We start from the raw sequence: 23,025 nt of genomic DNA, 5'->3' as shown, positions 1-23,025 counted from the left end.
TATTTTTGGTGCGGAAGTTAAGAACATCAAACAAAAGCAAACAAGAATGATGACATGAATAAAAGATACCCGGATATATGGCAAGATCGATCAAAGGACTCAGAAAGATGTATAGAAAATAGTATTTTTTTTATGAAACTGCACTAACAAACCGTCATAGATTATATTAGTTTGGAAAAATAGTTTCAGAAAGTTTAATGCATAGTTCAACCAGTTCAATCTCCAAATGGAAGATGTGTTGAAAAGTATAGTTCGAAGTGTTTAAGTTGAATTCCGCTATGCGATATGCAACTATAGATTGCCACGAATTTCTGATACTGCACTAACAAACCGTCATAGATTATATTAGTTTGGAAAAATAGTTTCAGAAAGTTTAATGCATAGTTCAACCAGTTTAATCACCAAATGGAAGATGTGTTGAAAAGTATAGTTCGAAGTGTTTAAGTTGAATTCCGCTATGCGATATGCAACTATAGATTGCCACGAATTTCTGATACATAAAGCTCTCGGTGAAATCGAACAGTTCTCGTGAGTTTCCATCGAAAACAGCCAAGTCCCTATCCATTCTTTTCTGGTACAGGCTATGAAGGTTGCTTATAATGTTCGGGTCTCCAATTGGAGGAAGATGCTTTTCTAGGTAGAATCTAGCAGCTTCGGGGTAAGAAGCGGAAATGAATTCAATAGAACAATATTAAATAAAATTACGGCATTATAAAGTACCTACTAAAAGTTTCTGGTTTCAAATAGTCTTGCAAATTTCTGATAAGCTACCTCTGCTATTATAGTAACGTGACTGTTGCGAAAAACGTAAGTAACCAGTTTAACACCCAGTTCTGTCAAATTTACATTCATTGAGGAAAAACTATTACTGTGCTTTTCGTAGTATTGAATTCTACTAGGAGACTGATACCCCTAATCGGCATTTCCATCAGGTTTCATGAAGATATTATTGTCGCATATCAACTGAAGATATGAAAATTCTCACCTACCTTCATTTTTCGATAGTATTAGTAAATACATTCAAATACGCCACTGTTTTCTACAAAACATATTCAACAGTCTTTTTTATTTTTATGACGGAATTCATTGCCAATGTCGAGGTTAAATATAATTGTTTGACCACCACAAGTTTTAAGTTATCATTCATGTGTAATGCATTTTCAATGAGTATGTATTTGCAAAAATAGTTATAATAGATACACCATTGGAAACTGTACTTTGACATGCGATAAACTGAAGATTCAGGCTCTCGAGCAGAAAGTTCTCGGATTAGCTAGAATGTGAGCAATGATCATATTAGATACTTGATGACAATACCTATATGATCTAGTGGTCCATCTCTATCTATTCACGCAATCTTCAAAATGGAAGGAATGTAGGCCACCATACTTCGCATTGAAATGGTAAAACAGGTCAACACCATACCTTGATGCAAATGAAGTTGGCCAAAATATTCGCCTTTGACTGTTGACTCCATAATTTCTATTAGAAATTGCTGAATACTTCAAAATATGTTGATGTATGTAACCGTTACTACGTGGTAGGAGATCATGATAAAAGATGAAAAATAGACCTTCCCATGTGCTGTTGGAATTGTTTATTAGTTTATTTTGATGTAAATATTTTCTCTCCTTGTATGAATAATTTTGTTTTATGATTTGTTTGGTATGCAGTTGTTCAGTTGTTGAAAGATTAATAGAAAGTCATTACGAGAAAAGTCAAAAACCTATTTTCAAAACGATAAAATAATAAGAATCCATCCCATTTACAACATGTGCCACAATTAGCCTCAACCATTTTGTCAAAATTTTCTATGTTTTTTCACCACTTTTATTTGCATCTAACGTTACTGCAGTTTTTTGTAATACGTAGTTGGAAAATTTCCTTATAGGACTAAGCTGCAATAACGTTAGTTACAAATATGAGTGGTGAAAAAACATATAAAGTTTTACTTCAAATTTTTCATCAAAATATATGTAATGTTGATACAAATCTAACGGATTTCCTGAAAATGCTCCTATTGCAAAAAAAATTTTTTGATTTTTTTTTCAGTATGGTATTTTCACGGTTCTAATAAGTGTAGAAAAATAAATTAGTGGTGGAATAAAATTGTTTGGGAGCAGGATTTTATTTACCAGCCCAAAAAAAGACTGATGAATTGTGAATAAAATGAAATGATTGAATAAAATGAAAAATTAAATATAAAATAACTGTAAATCGGAAGTGAATATGTGAATATAATAAATACATTTTACGTCTCCCGAAATTGTACAAATTAGATAATATGCTACATTCGTTTACAAATTGACAAAAAGTTTTCGCAAATTTTCGTTTTGATTAGTTATGAAGAATGAAATAGTCCAGTTTCAGTTCTTCATAAACTCACTATAAGAAACAAAACTTCCAAAGAATGAAATAGAGAAAACAACTGAAATAATAATTCTTTATCATAATATGCAGAGATTGTATAGCTTTTATTATACAAATAAAAAAAAAATTTTTAATGACTACTTTCACATAAAAATTCACTGACACAAAAATCACTCATTGCCATCCAGTTTTTACTACAAATTGAAACATATATCATCCATAGGAACCAAAATATGACACATGAAATAGTATTGGCATAAAATGTCACTCATATGGAACACTAGCATCCTCAATAGTGTACATTGGAGTTTCGGAATAAGACACTTGTCACCTTATCGGCAACTTTTTGAATAAAATTACATGTCAAACATCTAATTTCTTCCGTAACATTACAACCTCATGTCAACGGAAGAGAAAAATATGATCTTGTATGAAAGGTTTTTTTTCCAGTTTGTATCTGACAAGAAACTTCAGTGTATGCTCTACATATCATGAATGGTTTTCATTGTGTTTAGTTTCTTTCTTTTTGTTTTTGAGTATTCTACATTTTGCTTTATGATGGACATGTAAAAAACCAAAATATTGTAAAATTTTTACTGTTGCACCATTGAGAATGAGGATGTTACATGTTATTGATATTTTATTTCAATATTTTTTTGTATATCACATTGTGTGACGTTCCTATGAAATCTGTTTCAATTCCGTAACGAATGTTAGTAGTACAAAATGAATGGGAAAAAGTGATGTTCATTTAATTCGAAGTTAATATGGAAGTATTTGTTTCGAAAGGGTTTTTTCGTTATTCAATATTCATATGGAAGTAAAGGTTGTTCAAAGAGTTTTATCCGTGTTCATGAGTCTACTTCGAATTGTAATATCTCAGTGAATACTTATTCAAATTAATGGAACTGAGTATAATTTGAATCAGTGCACTTCTGCCAAGGTAGGTTGAATTAGATTAGGTCCAAAGTGAGTGGGTCTATTCTACCCTACACCGCAATCCGCAAGGGTTTATTGTGGCTCACACCTATTAACACCCGACCAAATAAACCCAGCTTCCTAACGAAGCCGATTAGTTTGTATGGTGAGTGGCCTTTCAGGTCAGATGATGAGAGTACAGCTCTGCCGAACTCGAAAAATCTGATTCAGTCCCCAGCGGGGCAGGTACAAAGTATGTGCTCTGCTGTTTCATCATTTTCTCAACAGAGGCGACACACACTGTCTTCCAACAGTCCGAGCCTCTGCATATGATGATTCAAATGAGAGTGATCTGTAACAAAGCCTGTAGTTCATTCCTATTCCTATTCCTATTCCTATTCCTATTCCTATTCCTATTCCTATTCCTATTCCTATTCCTATTCCTATTCCTATTCCTATTCCTATTCCTATTCCTATTCCTATTCCTATTCCTATTCCTATTCCTATTCCTATTCCTATTCCTATTCCTATTCCTATTCCTATTCCTATTCCTATTCCTATTCCTATTCCTATTCCTATTCCTATTCCTATTCCTATTCCTATTCCTATTCCTATTCCTATTCCTATTCCTATTCCTATTCCTATCCCTATCCCTATCCCTATCCCTATTCCTATTCCTATTCCTATTCCTATTCCTATTCCTATTCCTATTCCTATTCCTATTCCTATTCCTATTCCTATTCCTATTCCTATTCCTATTCCTATTCCTATTCCTATTCCTATTCCTATTCCTATTCCTATTCCTATTCCTATTCCTATTCCTACTCCTACTCCTACTCCTACTCCTACTCCTATTCCTATTCCTATTCCTATTCCTATTCCTATTCCTATTCCTATTCCTATTCCTATTCCTATTCCTATTCCTATTCCTATTCCTATTCCTATTCCTATTCCTATTCCTATTCCTATTCCTATTCCTATTCCTATTCCTATTCCTATTCCTATTCCTTCCTATTCCTATTCCTATTCCTATTCCTATTCCTATTCCTATTCCTATTCCTATTCCTATTCCTATTCCTATTCCTATTCCTATTCCTATTCCTATTCCTATTCCTATTCCTATTCCTATTCCTATTCCTATTCCTATTCCTATTCCTATTCCTATTCCTATTCCTATTCCTATTCCTATTCCTATTCCTATTCCTATTCCTATTCCTATTCCTATTCCTATTCCTATTCCTATTCCTATTCCTATTCCTATTCCTATTCCTATTCCTATTCCTATTCCTATTCCTATTCCTATTCCTATTCCTATTCCTATTCCTATTCCTATTCCTATTCCTATTCCTATTCCTAATCCTATTCCTATTCCTATTCCTATTATTACAACAGTTTTGTATCAAGCTTCGAAGGGTGAATAAACGCCTTGAAGTCAGCCAATCCTGGAATATTCTGCCAGAAGTCTATGAATCTTCTTGCCATCCAGGTGTTCAATCTTTGTTTGGCAAAGCCTAAATCGATAACAGTGACATGTTCTGGCCCAATGAAGCTGCTTGCAGCACCCTCCTTTGCAAGGGAGTCAGCAGCCTCATTGCCTTACAGGCCAGTATGACCAGAAATCTAGACCAGAGACAATATGTTAAGTCTTCCTATCGAGGAGAGTCGTTTTTGGCAATTTGCTACTAATTCAGACGTTACTCGGTAGGTGCCAAAAGCTTTCAACGCCACTTGATTGTCAGAGAATATTTTTATTGACTTGTGTATGAGGTTGGATTATTCCAATCTCTCCGCACACGATTTAATAGTTTAAATTTTCACTTGAGGATCCAGTCTTCTCTACTCGGAAACAGTACTTTATAAGGCATTCCGTAGTTGACAGTTAGAGGCATGCTGTGACCAACCAAAAGTCTGTTGCACTCTGAATTAAATTGATTTGTGCAATTGGCAATGTGCACAAGTCTTTATGCTGTCCATCTAGTGTCTCTCTCCAAAAAAATGTGGATAGGAGGTAGATCTGAAAGAATCTTTATGGCCGCTGACGGTATAGTACTGATGGCACCACTGATGGCCAGACAAGCCTGTTTCTGTAAGCCAGAGAGCTTCGCCTGGGCCGTTTTCTGTAAAGCCTTCGGTCACCAGGCAATTGCACTATAAGTGATCATTGGTCTGACAACCATCACACAAATCCAATGGATTTGTTTGGGGCCATAACCAAATGGTATGACCTCACCATTGAGGGAAAGTAGGGTTGGATCGTCCAGTTTTCTCATCCTGGTGAAGGGGATCATCACACTTTTGCTGGGGTTGACGGGCATGTGATCCTTCAGGCACCAACTGTGAACAATGTCCAACGTGCTGTGGAGGATATTACAAGCTACCCTTCCTGACGTGGACCTTGCCAAGATGACAAGGTCATCTGCATAAGCTTGCCGATCTACTTTTCTTCTATTGAGGGCATCAAGCAGGCTATCCATCAGGAGCGACCACAGAATGAGAGATAGTACTTCCCCTTGATGGCAACCCCTGGCAAAGTTACATAAGTCGAATATTTTCCTTAGCATGCGTTGTATTCTTTATTCCGCGAAACATATAGACCGGCGTTTTCGTGAAGAAGAATTGGATCTTTTCTGTTCACTAGTGCCGCTGATCACCAAAGAGTAACCATAATCTTTATTTGCTCTATTTCTGTCCTCGATCTTTAGAATCGTAGGGCACTCACTTCTCGAGTTTGCTGACCTTTCCAATACGATTCAAACCATCAAAAACTGCATAAATACTGTAGGTTGACTACTTTAGGCTCAACTTCGAGGCTAAAATCTCTGAAATTTGATATGTATTGATATCATTATAGTCAAATGTCTGGTAAATGCTTTGGCAGCGCTTTGATTCAATTTGAATTCTTAGAGAAAAATTGGCCGAAAATTGTTCAACGACTTCATATAGTGATGAACTGAAAAGAGGCAAAACAATAAAATTTGGAAAGAACATGAACAGCATCAATGTATAGTGTGCAAAATTTTCTATCGATCAGTATATACCACGACACAGTAAAAAATATTTATTGACATATGGAGCTGAAAAAACACATGACATTGAAACGAACAAAACTTTCGAAAAGGACCAATATAACGAATCATTTCAGCCCCAGTGTAGATGTTGACATTTGACAAAAAATGGTAAATGATTATTGAGCAGTTTTATAATGAATTACCAGTAGAATTACACCTATCCTGCTGCTTTCGATATTATGAGTTTCTCATCGCTCTCCTTTCCTTCATCTCATGTTCATTTTCTAAAGTGGTTTTAGTACAAAGCTCCAAAAAGACTTGAACAAGGAGGTCCCGAATAACTCCATTGGATGCTGATTGTAAAGAACACAACACTGGATACTTACAAAATCAATCACTTGAAGAAAAGCAGAAGGCTGATCGAATACCGAAATTGAAATTTGAAATAAAGTGAAAGCTAACAATGATAAGTTTGGCGAAAAGTTGCTAGTAACAACAGCAATGAAAACCAAAAAGAAACTCGAACATAATGAGTGGGAGGTGCAATATAATTCAAAGTTGGAATATGGAATCAATCTAGGTTATACCGATCAATAAAAGCTGGACCAGAAAAGGAGTGTGGAATTCATTGAGAGCTCTGAAAGTGACTATCAATAATATTGAAGGAAAACATCAAGTGACAATACCTAGATTACACCATTTGAGAGTAATTCTGGAGAAATTGTACCATTCATACCATAGAAGCATTAAGAATGGGTGCAGCAGGAGTTGATAGTAGTTGGACAACGTCTTACATATTCCGATTGATTTTGTTTTATTTTCAGGTATTAATTAGACCTCAACATACATGCGGCTTGGCACTTATTGTATTCCATTCCTATGATAGTATTTCAAATATATCTGAAGGTCAAAATGATATTCAATACACCAACTTCAATAGCAATATGAACGATAACTCTCAAAAGTTATAACTTGTACGAGCTAAGGTCTAAGGAGATCTTACTTTTTAACATGTGATTCCTAATAAACCGGATCATTAGTAGCTTTCTTTAACTGGCTGAAACCCAACAATAACACTCTACGGTATGAAATTAAAAGAGGTATTGCATTTTTTCGCTACTCAAGAATATCAGCTTCTTCGAAACGTATAAACTCATACCCAATCAAAAAAATCAATCTGATTCATCCAATAATACTGTCAAAGTTCGTAAATGGGATATTAGCTTCTTCGAAATGTGAACTCATACCCAATCAAAAGAATCAATGTGATTCATCCAATAATAATTTCAAAGTAAATGGGAATTCCATGAATTACCTTAGTTAACAAATAGAGCAAACAAGAAAATTTGTACTGTAAAAATCAGTATTGCTTCAGAGGAGAATCAGAGATTTGTAATTCTTGCATTTCAAAGTGCAAAAAAACTGAAATTACAAGTTTTTTTGCTTAATATTATTGTTATTTTTCAGCTAATCTTTTTTTTAATTTTTTACAGATTCTTTCAGGAATTTCAAATCAATTTAAATCATATTAGACAATGGAAGTCCGAATTATTAAAATGGATATACTAGTTGTTGCCTGCGGCTTCGCCTGCGTAGAATTCGGTTGGTCACATCAAGTTTCGTGACAGACTATTTTGAACAAATAGTTACAATATATTTGTATAAACCCAAAACTTCAGGTTTCCAACATCAAAACTAATGACATTCAAAACAATCTTTGAACCCCTATACAAAGAACCTACCTGCATATTTCAATATTCTAGGTTCAGTAGCTTCGGTTGTACGTTAATATAAGAGCAGGCAACAGCTATTAATTTATATTTTTGCTTTATAAAAATACAGTAACTGAGTAAATATGCCAACTGAACTAAGTAATGAATAGCTTCAAGAATCGAATTATGTTACCTATGAACAAATTCGCAAAACTAACACAAACATCAACAACGTATGCCCTCAAGCGTCTACCCGCGTTCGAGTCGTTTTCTCGGCTATCGCACTTCATTGTTCAAACCGCTCCTCTACCCCGCGCATCGTTCCTCGTCGTCTTACAGTAGGCGCTTACTGCGTTGCGTGAAGTCAATTTTATCGGACGATTCATCCAAACTACTTAGTGTTAAAGACATAGTTTATCTATATTGAATACTTCAAACGACAATTGTATTAATTTTTACAAAAATTTGACAGATATTCTAGTATTTGCATTCTAAAAAAATGATCTAATTGATTTTTTTTATGGCTCAGTATTTTGCATATAGTGGCTACCACATAAGACGTGGGTATTTAAAATCATTCAAGATAAGCAATCTTACGTTCGGTAGCCAAGCGGTTCGGCGTGGGTGCTTTGTTCACTCACTCGAATTGACTGCCGTGTTGGTCGGTGGTTCAATCACACGTTAAAAGGTAAGACCTCGTTAATCCTTAGCTCGCACAAGTTTCGACTTCTGAGGGTTGTCGTTCGTAGAGGTGCGACAGCTGGTTAACGGAAAAACAGATTTGAACAGATTTAAGCAGATTATCTGCATGTAATTCCAACGGTATTATCGTTATCGTTCTATTATGACCAAAATTACACAAAACCTTTGTAAATTGTAGCCTATATGTCATTCTGATATATAATCTATATTTACGTATAGTTTCCTCTAAATCCGCTCAGTATTGAGTAAGTCGGAAAAATTCTTGCTCCCTACGTGCACTGGCTATACCGTTGGAGTTACATGCTGGCTATACCGTTGGAGTTACATGCAGATTATGTTCCGTAATATTGTTTATCTTGAATAGTTTTAAATAAAAGTCTGCGAATTTGGACAAATTGTTTGAAAGTTATCACGATAAGATTAATTTTTCGTAACGCGGTAAGCCATTACGCGTCGCGTCTACTGTAAGACGACGATGCGCGGGGGTAGAAGGGCGGTCTAAACAATTAAGCGCTATCGCCAAGAAATCTAGCCAAATGCAGACAGACGCGGAGGGCAGATGTCGTTGACATTTCTGTTAGTTTCACGAATTTTCTAGAGGTAACATTATTCGATTCTCGGAGCTATTCATAACTCAATGCAATTTGCATTTTTATTAAGTTACTGTATTTTAGAAGTAAAAATATAAATTAATAGCTGTCGCCCGCTCTTATATTAACGTACAGCCTAAGCTACTGAACCTAGAATCTTGAAATATTGCAGATAGTTTCTTTGCATAGTGTAAATAAGCATCAAGGAAGGGAATCAGGAATGTTCACCACCAAGGGAGAAAAAAAGGAGATCAAAGATTGTATTGAATTTCGTCAGTTTTGAAGTTGGAAAACTGAAATTATGGGTTAATAAATAAATTTGTAACTATTGGTTTAAAATGGTCTATCACGAAACTTAATGTGACAAACCAAATTCTACGCAGCTGAAGCCGCGAGCAACAACTAGTATATTCAAAATATACTAGTAGTATATTTTTGAGAGACATCAATTTTTGGGAAAGAGGGTAAGTGGAAAGTCACAACCTTTCTTTCCCGAAAATCATTATATAGTTAGTTATAAAAATACACTCGGACTTTTGCTGCTATCCCAAATAACTTCAGGGCTTTGTTGCTAACTAGTTAGCAAAGGCTATCCTCCTCTCTTTACCATAATATTATTAACAAAACACAAAATTATTTTTACAAAAAAAAGGCAATGGGGGCCATGAGTTTGGCTATGTCACAAATGATTTTCAAGTAGTATAAATGAAAGCATGTCAAAGGTAATGCAAGCGCAGCCTTAAGATGAAATAATGAATAATTATATAAAACACTATACACAAAACTTTCATGAAATTATTCAAAATGTATTGAATTCGTCCAAAAATGTCTAAAATCAACCAACAGATGGAAAGCACATATGTGCTATGTAACCTTGGAAAGGCGACTGCTACCAACTGCAATTGTAGTAAATATTGATTGTCACTAAATTTCGATAACAACTGTTATATGTTTAGTAAATTTTTTTTTTGTACAAGGGTTTGGATTCCTATTTCTGTGAAACTTTCATCATTCAATCATCATTTGTGATACACTATTTGGAACCTTTGGTGTAATACTGAATATTACTGTTTTTTTTCCAACACCAAACCGACACCTCGACACGTGTTTCGATCACCAAGTGATCATCTTCAACAGGAAGATCACACCGAGTTTAAACGAAACACATGTCGAGGTAGTAGGAAACAACTTCAGTAATATTCTATACTTAATCATCATATGCAACTGAAGAACGAAGCTGAATTTTCTAAAATTCTATGGAGGCAGATACCTAATTGTGAATGTAATTGACAATCCTCATAGTCTATAAAAATATAACATCATTTTCATTTTTCTCAGGTCAAGCCGCGGAAATCCTCCTCAATATATGCCAGCGAATAAAGGACAAATTTCAGTTGCCGTGGAGAATGATTTCATTGGTAGACGTTATTTTGAAATATGCCAAAGAAAACCAGGACGATGCTTGGAGTCGAATAGAAGAAGGTAATTATATTATAACTTCAATACTTATTTTGTGATGATGAAGTGATATTCTATGATAATTCTATGAGAATGATAGAAGACTCAATCGACGAATTTCAAAGATGAACAAGGATACCTAAGGCAGTCCATTGCAGAGCCAAGCTTCGACATTGACTATTGAACGAGATGTGTCCTCTGTCCTTGATTATATATGACAACCAATATTATTTTTTCAGATTGCCTTGTTCCAAACAAAACCTCGACCGCGAGTTCAACCGATTACGATTGCTAACAGTATTTGTCCTTTTTTTCTGAAAATTAAAAAAAATAGTTAGATCTTACAAAGATTTATCCATCTATAAAGGAGACAGAAAACTCAATCCATGAGTATCAAAGATAAAAAAGTAGTATTTGACTACTGAAGTCAACTGATGTCCCTAAACGGCAAGTTTGTCTATGTATAGGCGATGACTTCTACCTTTAGGAAGATTCAATTTGTCAGGTCAACATAAACTCAATCTATGAATATTTAATATATAATCATATACAAAAGCACTGTAACGATAGGATTCTCAAAATCAATATACAATTTTTATACAATTTATACAATTGAAAATGATAACAATACAATAAATATGATAAATATGATATGATATATACACACACATATACATATATATATATACATATATATATATATATATATATATATATATATATATATATATATATATATATATATACATATACATACATACATATATCATACATTTTTACTAGGAAATATAATATACATTTTATAGTTCAGCAAGTTAATCGAGGATACTAATTTCTGATTACATTACTGAGTTTGGCACCTAAGTGATTGAACACTGGTATTGTGCAACTCTATTATATATGCGGATTTCAAATAAGTCTTGTAACAAAATTGCTTAGGAATAATATTAAAACATAATGAAAACTTCATAAGCGTATGTCAGCAAAGAAGTGTAAATGTTGCAGTAATTTATTTATTCAGTATTTTTAGAAAGGTGTAATAATTATGAAAAATATATTTTTTTGATAGAACACTGAATTTCTTTGAAATGTTCATACCGAACGCTGCCCATTCTATTTATACAGGATATGGCAGTAGAGTTATCAATTCTGATTAAATACTGCAATCCTTTAGATCTTTCACAAATGATTTCAGTCCGCAAAAAGCGGCAACTAACTCCAAATAATTTATGTGAAAATCTTTTTGATTAAAGAAATTCCACAAACCGTGAGTCTTTTTTGATCCACAACTCGCCCCCCAACCCTTAAGCGACGCGTCAGTAAATATTTCTTTTATAAAAGGAGCTTATTTCATTTGCTGTTTACTTATTTCTAAATTCTTTAACAACCATAAAAAATTATTTTTCAAGTACTCTGGAATTACCTTTTTTTTATTATAATTACTACTTTCAATAATGCTAACCATTTTTCTCGTTCAAAAGGCTTGATATACATCCATCCATATTTGACAGCAGGACAGACCGCGACTAATTGGCCAATTAAAGCTGCAAAATCTTTAATTCTGCATTCTTTTTCCAACATGAATTTATAAACATCCCTCAAAATTTTATGTTTTTTCTTTGGTGGAGCTGAAAAAATTAATTTCTTTGAATTGAAAGCAAAGCCTGAAAATGTTATTTCGTGTGATGGATTAATTATACTTTTGTTCCAATTTATTATAAATCCCAACGAAGTGAATAGTTGTATCGTGAGTTTTATATTTTCTTTGCATGATTTATACGATGATCCTAAAAGTAACATATTATCTAAATAAACTATTGAAACAAATCCTCTAGATCTCAAATAATGTAATAATGGTTTTAATATTTTTGTAAATACAAAAGGAGCTATATTCAAACCAAAAGGCAAAACTTCAAATTGATATAGTTTTTTATTAAATTCAAATCTTAAAAATTTCCTGCAACTCTTATCTATAGGAATTGCAAAATACGCATACTTCAAATCAAGTTTTGCCATAAAATCACCCTTTGAGATCAAATTCAAAACGGATCTATAGTCCTCTAATTTAAAGTGAGAGGCATTAATGTATTCGTTAAGTTTTTTAAGATTCAAACGAATCTGATGCCCCCATCTGATTTTGGGACCAAAAAATAAGGTGACAGAAATTCATTGTCAATATGTGTACAGAGTTCTATGGCTCCTTTTGTTTCTAATTCATTTATCACGTGATTATATGCATTCAAGTCTTTTTTAGCAATGCAAATTTTTGGCGTTCTGTGTTGAACCGGTACTTTCAGCAAGGGAATTTTCAATCCTTCAACCCAACTCAAAATAATTTTATTGTTGGTAATTTTGGCCCATTGGTTAAAATATCTAGACAATCTACCGGCGGTTTCAGTACATACCCCTACAGTTAGTTCTTTTTCGTTGTCCAGGGTGTTTGTTTTTTGAATGTCTTGTCGTTCCTCTCTGTTCCCTGAAATGGTCCGGATCTCCCTCTCTCTACTTTCCACGTTCGCCTCTCTGCTGTCTGAGACATGTTTGATGTGAAGCCTTGATTGAAGCTCTGCTCGAACTTGGATTTGTTGAATTGACCTTGGTAGTTTAAATGATCCTTTTGAAGATATGTATGTTCAGGTTTTGTAATGCCTCCAACCTTTGAAGATGCACTAGAAGCTTCTCGGAACTCTTTTACCTTTTCTAATAAATTTTCCCCATATAAATATTTGTCAATTTTTTGATTCTCCAAACACTTTTTGTATTGAGGGTTCAAAAATGAACTTAATAAAAAACTTCTCTGAAGCGATATCTGGTAAAAAACATCTGCAAATATCTTTGTTGAATCGGCTATTTTCTGTAGGAGTTGATTATTATCGTTTGCAGAGTTTTTGTTTGAAACCAGTATACTATTAGGATCATATAACGCCATAAGGCCAGCGGCTATTTGAGTTTGAATTTTTGATAAATATTTATCTTCACGTACTTTATTTTTTTTAAACCTGTTGCAATATCTTCATTTACGATAGGGGCTAATAGTGCGTCACAATTTTGAGCGGGAAGATATTGTTCGATTAATTTTTGTTTTTTTTCCCTATCTAAGCCTTTTGTTAAAAGATGCGACCACCGTGCTGCAATTCCGTCTAGTATTGTGTGGCCCAACTTAGTAGTTTTGGCCGGATCCTGGCCAAAAAAGTTCATTACATCATCTTCCTTGCTTTCCGGTAGTGGCGGTGGCGGAATTGAATCATTGTTTAGCGTTTTCTCTGTTCGATTCATGTTATTTACGGGTTCAGCCGGCGCTTGTTCGGGTTCATTGATTATTAAACTAATAGGATCACTTGAATCTACATGAGCATCCGCAGTGGTCACAGCCAAACCCCTTTGTTGGGCTTCCACATCTACAAAGATGGGATATTATAATAATAATAATATTTATTCACCATTTTTGATACACTTGGGTATATATGGTAAGTCAGTTGTACTACAGGCTATTAAAGATAAAAAGAGTTGTAGATTGAACACAGAATCACCTCTAAAAATACACATATACACATATATACAAGTAAGCATAGATGCCCTCAAATTAACTAAACATTTTACATCATTCACATAATTTAATCTAAATAAAATTTCGTCCACTGTGAATTTGATTGTTTGTGAGATTGTCAATTAAAAAATCTTGGTAACTGTAATAGCCTCTTTCTAAAAGCATAGTTTTAACATAATCATGGAATACCTTATCACTTGTGATTTTTTTAACTTCATTTGGCAGCTTATTGAAGCACGTAATGGCATTATACTGAGGGGATTTTTCATAGCTTGTCATGAGATGCTGTGGGATTTTTAGAAGATCACCGTTTCTTGTATTATGACTGTGATCTGAAGCAGTCTTATCATATAATTTATTGTTTTGCCTAACAAATGAAATACATTTAAAAATGAAGATAAGTTTTGATGTTCAAAGATAAATACTTATGTACACATATATACACATACATAATAACTAATAGATTTGATCAAGCATCAATAAAATCTCAGAGATTTAAACAAAGAATCATTAAGATCCGGGTGGCCATTTCAAGGAATTTCAGCTATTAATAAATTCATTCAATTACTAGAATTTTTGGGCATTCTAATTTCCAAGAATCCTTTTCATTAAATGTAATTAAATCACAAGGACTTTTCGGCCATACATTAAGTATGCCAATAAACCTCAATTACCTCAATGGTTTAGTTCTTACCTGAGTTATCAAAGACAGTATTCAGCATATTATCACCCAAAAATTCAGAATCGGAGGTGAAAGCCATAATTTCATTATGAAATTCTTCCATTTTCCTTTTTAATTTATTGTTTTTCTTTCTTCTCTTTCTCCACAATTTCAGAATCACTATGAGCCCGCTTAGGCATTTTTACGAACAACACACAACTGCCAAATCTACTCTTTTTCGAAAAACGACGTTAAATGATTATATTTAATGTGAACTCAATCGCACAAGACAATATAATGAAGTCCTTAGCAGGTCGAATACGAGAAATGCTGATAAAGGTTTTTTTCAGTTTTTGTGGTATTTTTTTAAACTTGTGAATCATCGCATGATACGATATGACTACAATGTAAGCAAAAATGTTCGGAATATGAGCGAAGGATTATTGTTTATTAGTTTAACAATTTGTTATAAACAAATATATATTTTTTCTAAAGCAGAAAAAACTATAAAAACAGCTATATATAAAAAAGTGTTAAAATCGTATGATATTAGAAAGTATTATAATAAATAAAAATACATTTTCAATGACACTTTTTTATGTATAGCTGTTTTTATAATTTTTTTTGCTTCAGAAAAAAATATAAAGTTGGTCAATATTTGTTTATAACAAATTGTTAAACTCATAAGCAATTAAATAATAAATAATTTTTTTTGACAAACTATTCAAATTATGATTTTCAAAAGCATGATTTCAAAAGCAAAATGATTTAAACAATTTAAATATGAAAAAATCTATTTTAAACAATTGAAAATTAAAATTAGATTTTTTTTTATCATAATTATCTCTAGACAACAAAACAGCAAAAAAAATTTTTCAAAATATTGAATTTCTTCATTTGTTTAGAACAATTTAATAAATCACATAAAAAAATCATATCTTATTGAGAAGATACTAGTATTTTTTCAAATTTTTAAAATGACATTTCATGTTATAAAAAAATTATTCCTTTTGATAAACTCTCTTTAGCGGCAGCGCGCGCATGCCGTAACAGCCGCGCGGAACCCTATTTATCAAAGTCAAATCAAAATTATAAATAATGGAGATAGAGTTTCGGGAGTCGGGACTTTTTTATCGGAAATTTCCTTCTCTTCAACAAGCTTTTTACAAAATTGCTTATATATCAATATTTTTTGAGTTATTAACGAAAAACTAAATACAATTTTTTTGAATCTTATTTTGTTAATAACAATTGCAATTTTTTACCTGCACCAAAACCCTTCAAAAATATTTTTCTAGAGGTGATTCCGAATCGAATGAGCTATCGCTCATATTTTTAGGACGTTTTTCTCTATTTTTCATGTTTTTGAACTTGTTGTTTAGAGTAGCGGTGTTTAGTTTAAAACGGATTGAGAAGGTCAAGAAGCTCGAAAGTGGGTGCTGCACAATTTGAACGATCAACAGAAATTGTAACGTTGCCGGATTTGTTTCTTTGCTTTTGCAAAATCAAAACAATATTTTTTGGATCGGATCGTCACGTGTGAGGAAAAGTGGATCCTCTATGATAACAGGAGACAGTGATTGGACACCGATGAGCCATTCAGGTTCTTCACAAAGGCGAAAGCTCACAAAAAAAGACCATATTTACTATTGGAACGGTTCGTCACGTGTGAGGAAAAGTGGATCCTCTACGACAACAGGAGACAGTGATTGGACACCGATGAGCCATTCAGGTACTTCACAAAGGCGAAAGCTCACAAAAAAGACCATATTTACTATATGGTGGTCAGCGGCTGCTGTGATTCACTACAACTTTCTGCAATGGGGCCATACAGCATAATCCTATCGTGAGAAAAATGTACAGCATCATCCGGCACTTGTCGAGAGAAGCGGTACGATCCGCACTATTATACTACTCCAAGACAACGCCCGTTCGCACGTTTCACAAATCAGCGTCCAAAAATTGAACGAATTGAGCGTCGTAGGATTTTTCTCACAGAAATATATTCATCGGGACCATTGACATCTGCCTAAGAATAATTCTGATACCCAATATATTTCAAAGTTATGAGTTTCACATTCGAATCGGTCTCCACAATAATATTTATTTTTTGCTTCATTTCATGAGTAACTAGGTAGGTAGCCTTATTGACTCATTCTATGTATAAACAATAACTGACTTTACTGTCATCAATACGATAGAGTGGTGATCTATATATATTTCCATATTTTATGAGTATTATACTGCATCGTATTATGAGAACTGGGTTTTTACGATTGGTCGAGTTTATAATACAATATTACGAAATAGAGAAATAGTCTCTCAAATCACTTGAAACAAGTGATTTGATTACTGCTAGACTGAGCATAGTGTGTATCATATATACATCTATGAAGATTTTGTGACTAGAAGGGTTTCAATTCGACTCTCTTGTTACAGGGGCTCGGTCTTTCTCATTCCAAGTATAGGCTTTTGTTAGTTACTTATGCCTCTAAAAAGATGAAAAGGTAAAACATTTGAATGAAAGCGACGAGAACGGAGGTGAGACTTGTTTGTCGGTAATATTTCCCGAACATTGAGGAGTCTTTGTTACTCGCCACGGTTTTTATATCATCATTTTTCCCGCCAATCTCAAAACCAATATTCACAGGCTCTCAGGTTGAAAGTACGTAAAACCATTTCAATGATACTGACGAAACACCTGTATTGACTTTCGATCCGAAAGTATTCAATGCAGTATCTGTTGGACTGAGAATGCTCAACCCTCTCAATCAAAGGAAAAAACCTGAATTTTAGACCTACTGAGAATATTTGCTCACCAGTTGATGACATGAAACATTAATTATGTTTCATATATAATTGTAACAATTCTTCAGTTTTTTTTTTCTTCAGTGAGTATATGAATCTCCGAAAAATTTTAGGAATACATATGGATTTACTATGAAATGTATACATATACTTGTGCATATCTATTCTATAATGAATGAATAATCATCAATGATTTGCTAATGTATAATTAAGGATAAACTGAAAAGTTCACTTGGAAAAGTTATTGCGTAAATATAAACTTCTGAAGAGAAATTATTAAATGTAATAGTATAATACGATGAATGAAATATTCAATATGCATATGGAATTAGATGGAATACATGAAAAAATAATTTGTTCACTTAAATTTTCTTCATAAAAGATCAACGTTTTCCAAAGCAATTCTTTTACCTTCTCAGCGCTCAAATACTTCGTGGAATTCGCCTCGAATAAACATTTTTGGATTTTATTGACAGACTTCATCAAAATTGAAATATCAAGTTGTGATATTCAACGTTATGAAAAAATGGACAATGTTACAGATATTGAATCAGAAGAACTTTCAGAAATTCCAGTATTAGGAAACTCGTTCTCACATCAATAAAACAAGATAGGAAGATGATATATTTAAAATCTATCATTTGTTTAATATATGAGTAAATTATAGAAACTATGAATAGAAGTACCGATACACATAGAAATGAAAATTTTTAAACATTTTTTCAATTATTTGAATCTATTAAGAGGTACAAATTATTGATTTACCTCACTGGCCATAAATACAGCATTTATTCATCAATATTTAGTACCAAATATCGTATAATACTTCAATATATGGAAATCACGTATATGCACATAATGAAAGTGTTATACCTCTGCATTTATGTTTGTCGTAAATTATTATTTAACGATTTTGTGCAGTTGTTTGCAAACATTTCGCAGTATAACTTCTCTCGGTGATATTTCATAGAAGTTACTCACACTTTATGTTCAAATTGGTGCATTTGTGAATTAGAAACGATGCAATAGTTTCTTTGTTTCGTAATTTTCCATCAGATAATATGTAAATGGGTATTTTTACGAGAGCAATTATAAGTATCAAAGAATATTTTCAAATTATAAAATAACTTCGTCAATTAGTTTAAAAAATCTAATCAATGAGTTTCAGTTTCAAGTGAGGTGGTTTTTGAGTGTATTGCTCTCTATTGATATTCATTTCAAGATCCAGAATACTTGGAGTCGTTTGATTGATTTTTACGAAATTTCATTGTGATGAAGCAGAACGCTTTTTCCCAGAGTTGTGAGGTTTTTGCATGTGTCATGTGAATGATGAGCTGTTTTTCCGGATTTCGCTCCGTGTTTTGTTTTTTTTATCCTCACAAGGATCATTTTCACAACGTTTTATAATTTATAGGGGTGGTTATTACCATTTACCTGGATTGCTGCCACTGCCTGCTACTCAAATACTGCCACTGGAGTGACCGTACTTGAGTAGAATTCAAAACTACGAAAACTAAGGCAACAAATCTCTCTAAAAAGTAGTGGAATATGGCGAAACTGATATCGTAATGTCAGTGCATACAATTCTAGTTGCTAGTTGCGGAATGCTTTATTAAACTAAAATTAGTCTTTCTTAGGAACAAAAAAGAAACATAAATGGTAATGCGCCCCTAAACATAACCTCATACTGCCAGACTTCATACAGAAGATAGCCATCCTCGTGTTTAGAGACCTAAATAACACAAGCAACCCTAATAGCCTGGAACTGTGTTTCACATAATCAGCTGCTCAATTCTATCCAGATATATGTCATAGATGTAAGACAAAATTCAACAGCTCATTGCTTCAAAGCGTTGAACTACACTTTTTAATAACTGCAACAACTGAGGAACAGGTTACTTATAAAACAAATTTTTTGAAATGCTTTTCCTAAAGGATTATAATCAATCCTATTATATATATCAAATTATTATATATTATTAATGGATTAAACGACTTACCTTAAGGAGGTTCAATCCAAATTATATGAACATGTTTGTTCTCCAATATATAACATACTGTAGTATATTCTCGTCCCACGATCGTGTCACAACATTTTAAAGATACGTTTTTTCCTCCAAGTACATGTCTCACATGCCCGTTTCTTGCCTATTCTGCCTCGCTTGACTCATTATTCGTAGAAAAAAGATCGCAAACTGGATTGTGGGAGACCTATAAATCATTCCTAGGGTGGGAAGTTATATATTGGAGAACAAACATATTCATATAATTTGGATTGAACCTCCTTAAGGTAAGTCGTTTAATCCAGTGATTATATTTCATATGTTTGTTCTCCAATATATAACACACTGTAGCTGTTGAAAGTATCTAGCGATCATTTAGAAAGTGTTTACCTAGTAATTTCAGACACAATTTTACATTTGCAAAATATTTATTTCCAATATATAACAGTAATGGGTGAAAAACAATCTTATTATAAAAAATATGACAGAAAACATTTGAATTCTCCTATATATAAATACTTATTCTTATTTTACTAAGGAAATTATATCATTAGCAAAATTCGATTTAACACTTCTATTGTAGAATTTTTTGAATATTTTCGATTTTTCTGACCAACTCGCAGTTTTTCTAATTGTCTCTATGTCTGTACCAACACGGACAGCTGCAGAAGTTGCGGCATGTCAGGTTGAATGGCTTTTGAAAATATTGCCAGGGTAAGGTTCCTGTGCATAGGATGTGGTTTCCTGAAAGGAGACACAAGAAGTGACTTTTCAGGTCCAAAATATAAAATATCTGAAACAAGCAAGGTTTGGAAAAGCGGGTACCATGGTTGTGAAGGCCGGAATGGGACCACCATGATCATTTCAGCTTTTTCCAAAACTATTTTGCTCAAAACACGTGTTATCAGAGGAAATGGGGGAAATGCAGGTGTTCGACCATGAAATTGTAAAAGCATCTACCGCTATTGATTCAGGGTCTTTGTGCCATGATATAAAGGTTTTACATTTTTTATTAATATATGGAGCAAATAAGTCACTTTTGGGTTCACCAAAACTTTTTCTGATTATTTCATAAATCCGACTATTCAAGGAATACTCAGTATCTGTTACTAAAAGTCTTGAAGCTTTGTCTGCTAAGAAATTTTCTCTTGTATTAATGTATGACGCAAAAACCACAATTTTCTGTTCTTTGCACCATTCCCAAATTTTAAAAGTTATGGAATTCAAATATTCGTATTTAACTCCTCCCATTCTGTTAATCAGTGAAATTGCTGTGGTGTTGTCGATACGAAGTAAAATACGACAATGTATTTTATCTTTGGCAAAACATTTTAGTCCATAATAAGCGACAAGCAATTCAAAGTAGTTAATACGCATTTCTTTTTCTTTCATGTTCCAGAAACCATTTACGATTTCCGCATTTGAGATTGCGCCCCACCCCTTTAGCGATGCATCTGAGTAAATTTCAAGTGCATAACCAGAGATTTTGAAATGGTGCACCTCAGACTGCTTTAGTTGTGAAACCCACCATTCAATTTCTGGTTGTAAAGAAGGATGTAACCACAGTTGAGAAGAATAATCGCCTCACTTGTTCTTCAGAGCCAGATATTTTTGCTTTTCTAAATTTCTTGTATGTATTAACCCACATGTGACAGCTGGACAGACCGATATGAGTTTGCCTATCAAGTGCGCCAACTCACGAATCTGACACATTGTTCTATTTCTATAATGACAGAGTGTTTTTATTAATTTAAGTTTTTTGTCCATCGGTAAAGATATTAGTCTGGGTGCCTGGCGATATAAGGTATCCAAGATGAATAACCAGCTGTAAATTTGTGTGTGGCTTCGTCAAGTGTAGTCCGACAAGATAGTCTCGGCGTTTTTTATGAAGTGGGGGCGTTTACTCGTAATTTAGTTCTGAAGTGGCACACCCGCAAAATTTTAAAATTTATGCATAACGCACTTTCGAAGAAAGTATTTGAAAGAAAAATCAGTAAAATGCACAAAAATGAATTTGTCCGACAAAAATTTTGGGCCGTTGAGGCTGTCCACCATCTCAAACATGTCAAAATTTTGCGTTTAAAAAATTTATGGATAACCACCTGATTTTTTCAGGATTGGTTATTTGATACATGCGAAATGCAAATATCGATTTGTCCGACAAAAAAAATTTGCTGATTCTCCAGTCCGACGCGTGAAAATTGTCGATATAAATAAGACAAAAAATTTATGAATAACTGTCGGACTGAAATGAATTCACCTTTTTAAGAGTAGTACTTATTTGATAGGACTATTGTCCGACATTTGAGAAGAGCTAAATTTCGAGTCCGACAAGAAAACATTAATATTCGAATTTCATGAATGATTCCATTGATTATATAATGAGTTGTGGTATATGTAAATTGTTTGAACGACTCATGATCAAAATATTAAGTAAATTCTATTATAAAATAGATAAGGCTCATAGAAGCGGAATACTTTTTTTTTATGTTTTCAATTTATTATGGATGTTATTGTTATAATTTGAAAAGAATAATTGATTTTTCAAATTTTCACTAATTTATTTTTTTGTAAATTTATAAATTTCAATTATAAATAATAGTAACAGTGAAATTTAACGCTTAAAATTTTTTCTCAATTTTCCTCAGATTTGTCGCCACTCGAAGTAGAATCATATTCATAGCCCTCATATTGCATCATATCATCATCATCATCATCATCATCGTCTCCATTATTTGAATCTGAAAAAAATTTTTTGAATTAAAAAAAAAAGGAATTTCTAATTATTGAAAGGAACATTATTTCTGCATTATCGATATCATAATTAATTGCTACCTTCAATATTCAATTCAATCTCTTCAAATGAAGGACTTTGAGGCCCATCATACCAATCATAATGGTATCTGCCATTGATTAATGTCCACCCACACTCTTCTGGATTTAAATTCGTGGGAGATCTCACGTGAGCACTCAGCCAAATATTCGACAAATATATGGTTCTTTTTATCTGCTGCAATAGTTCCTCCTTTGTCGGCGGTATATTTGCAGTGTCGAAACCTCTCAATTGCTTGAATATCCTCTCACCAGTACTTTTGGTTCAAAATGCCTTATCAAATAGTTCCAGGCGTCCTTCATTAACATCATTAGAGTTAGAGGTTTGAAATGCGAAAGTAACACGGCTCAGGTAAGAAGGGGAGAACGTATCTACATCTCCGTTTCTGTTGCCGTGCCTATACAAATAGCAATTT

General features: G+C 33.4%; 1 protein-coding gene across 1 annotated transcript in view; it reads left to right on the top strand.

Annotated features, from left to right (window-relative positions):
* dsx (doublesex) overlaps nucleotides 1–23,025 on the top strand; it is a 306,001-nt gene that overhangs the window by 270,466 nt on the left and 12,510 nt on the right. The window contains exon 3 of the mRNA XM_074178092.1: nucleotides 10,639–10,782. Coding sequence (XP_074034193.1) covers nucleotides 10,639–10,782 — 144 coding nt within the window. The remainder of the gene's footprint in view (nucleotides 1–10,638; nucleotides 10,783–23,025) is intronic.

This window comes from Leptinotarsa decemlineata, unplaced genomic scaffold (genome assembly GCF_025532065.1).
Source record: "Leptinotarsa decemlineata unplaced genomic scaffold, Ldec_3_MD MMD2_tig00003348_RagTag_RagTag, whole genome shotgun sequence".
Lineage (NCBI taxonomy): Eukaryota > Metazoa > Arthropoda > Insecta > Coleoptera > Chrysomelidae > Leptinotarsa > Leptinotarsa decemlineata.
This window is presented reverse-complemented; position numbering and strand designations above follow the sequence as displayed.